The following is a 241-nucleotide window of genomic DNA, read 5'->3' on the forward strand; positions in this document are numbered from 1 at the left end:
ATCGCCCTCAGCCCCACCGCTTACCTTCGATGCAACACAGACATCCTTTGGCGCAACCTGTCCTCTTAGCATTTGCAACGTTGCAGTTGGCAGCCTTGACGCATGTCCCTCCTTTCTTCGAGCACTTGTCAACAGTTTCGCAGTTTACATTATTGGAACCATCATCTAGAGAATATAAATCTCGTATTCGGACTGGTGTTGCCTTCCAGTCGTTTCAAAATAAGAAGCCCGCAACACTAAC

The 241-nt window shown here is 47.7% G+C and overlaps 1 protein-coding gene across 1 annotated transcript in view; it reads right to left on the reverse strand.

The window, feature by feature from the left end:
• LOC119591727 (balbiani ring protein 3-like) overlaps positions 1-241 on the reverse strand; it is a gene marked incomplete in the record, with an annotated part of 83,966 nt that overhangs the window by 58,838 nt on the left and 24,887 nt on the right. Inside the window, 1 exon segment of the mRNA XM_037940476.1 lies at positions 25-165. Coding sequence (XP_037796404.1) covers positions 25-165 — 141 coding nt within the window.

This window comes from Penaeus monodon, chromosome 29, assembly GCF_015228065.2.
Source record: "Penaeus monodon isolate SGIC_2016 chromosome 29, NSTDA_Pmon_1, whole genome shotgun sequence".
NCBI classification, from domain to species: domain Eukaryota; kingdom Metazoa; phylum Arthropoda; class Malacostraca; order Decapoda; family Penaeidae; genus Penaeus; species Penaeus monodon.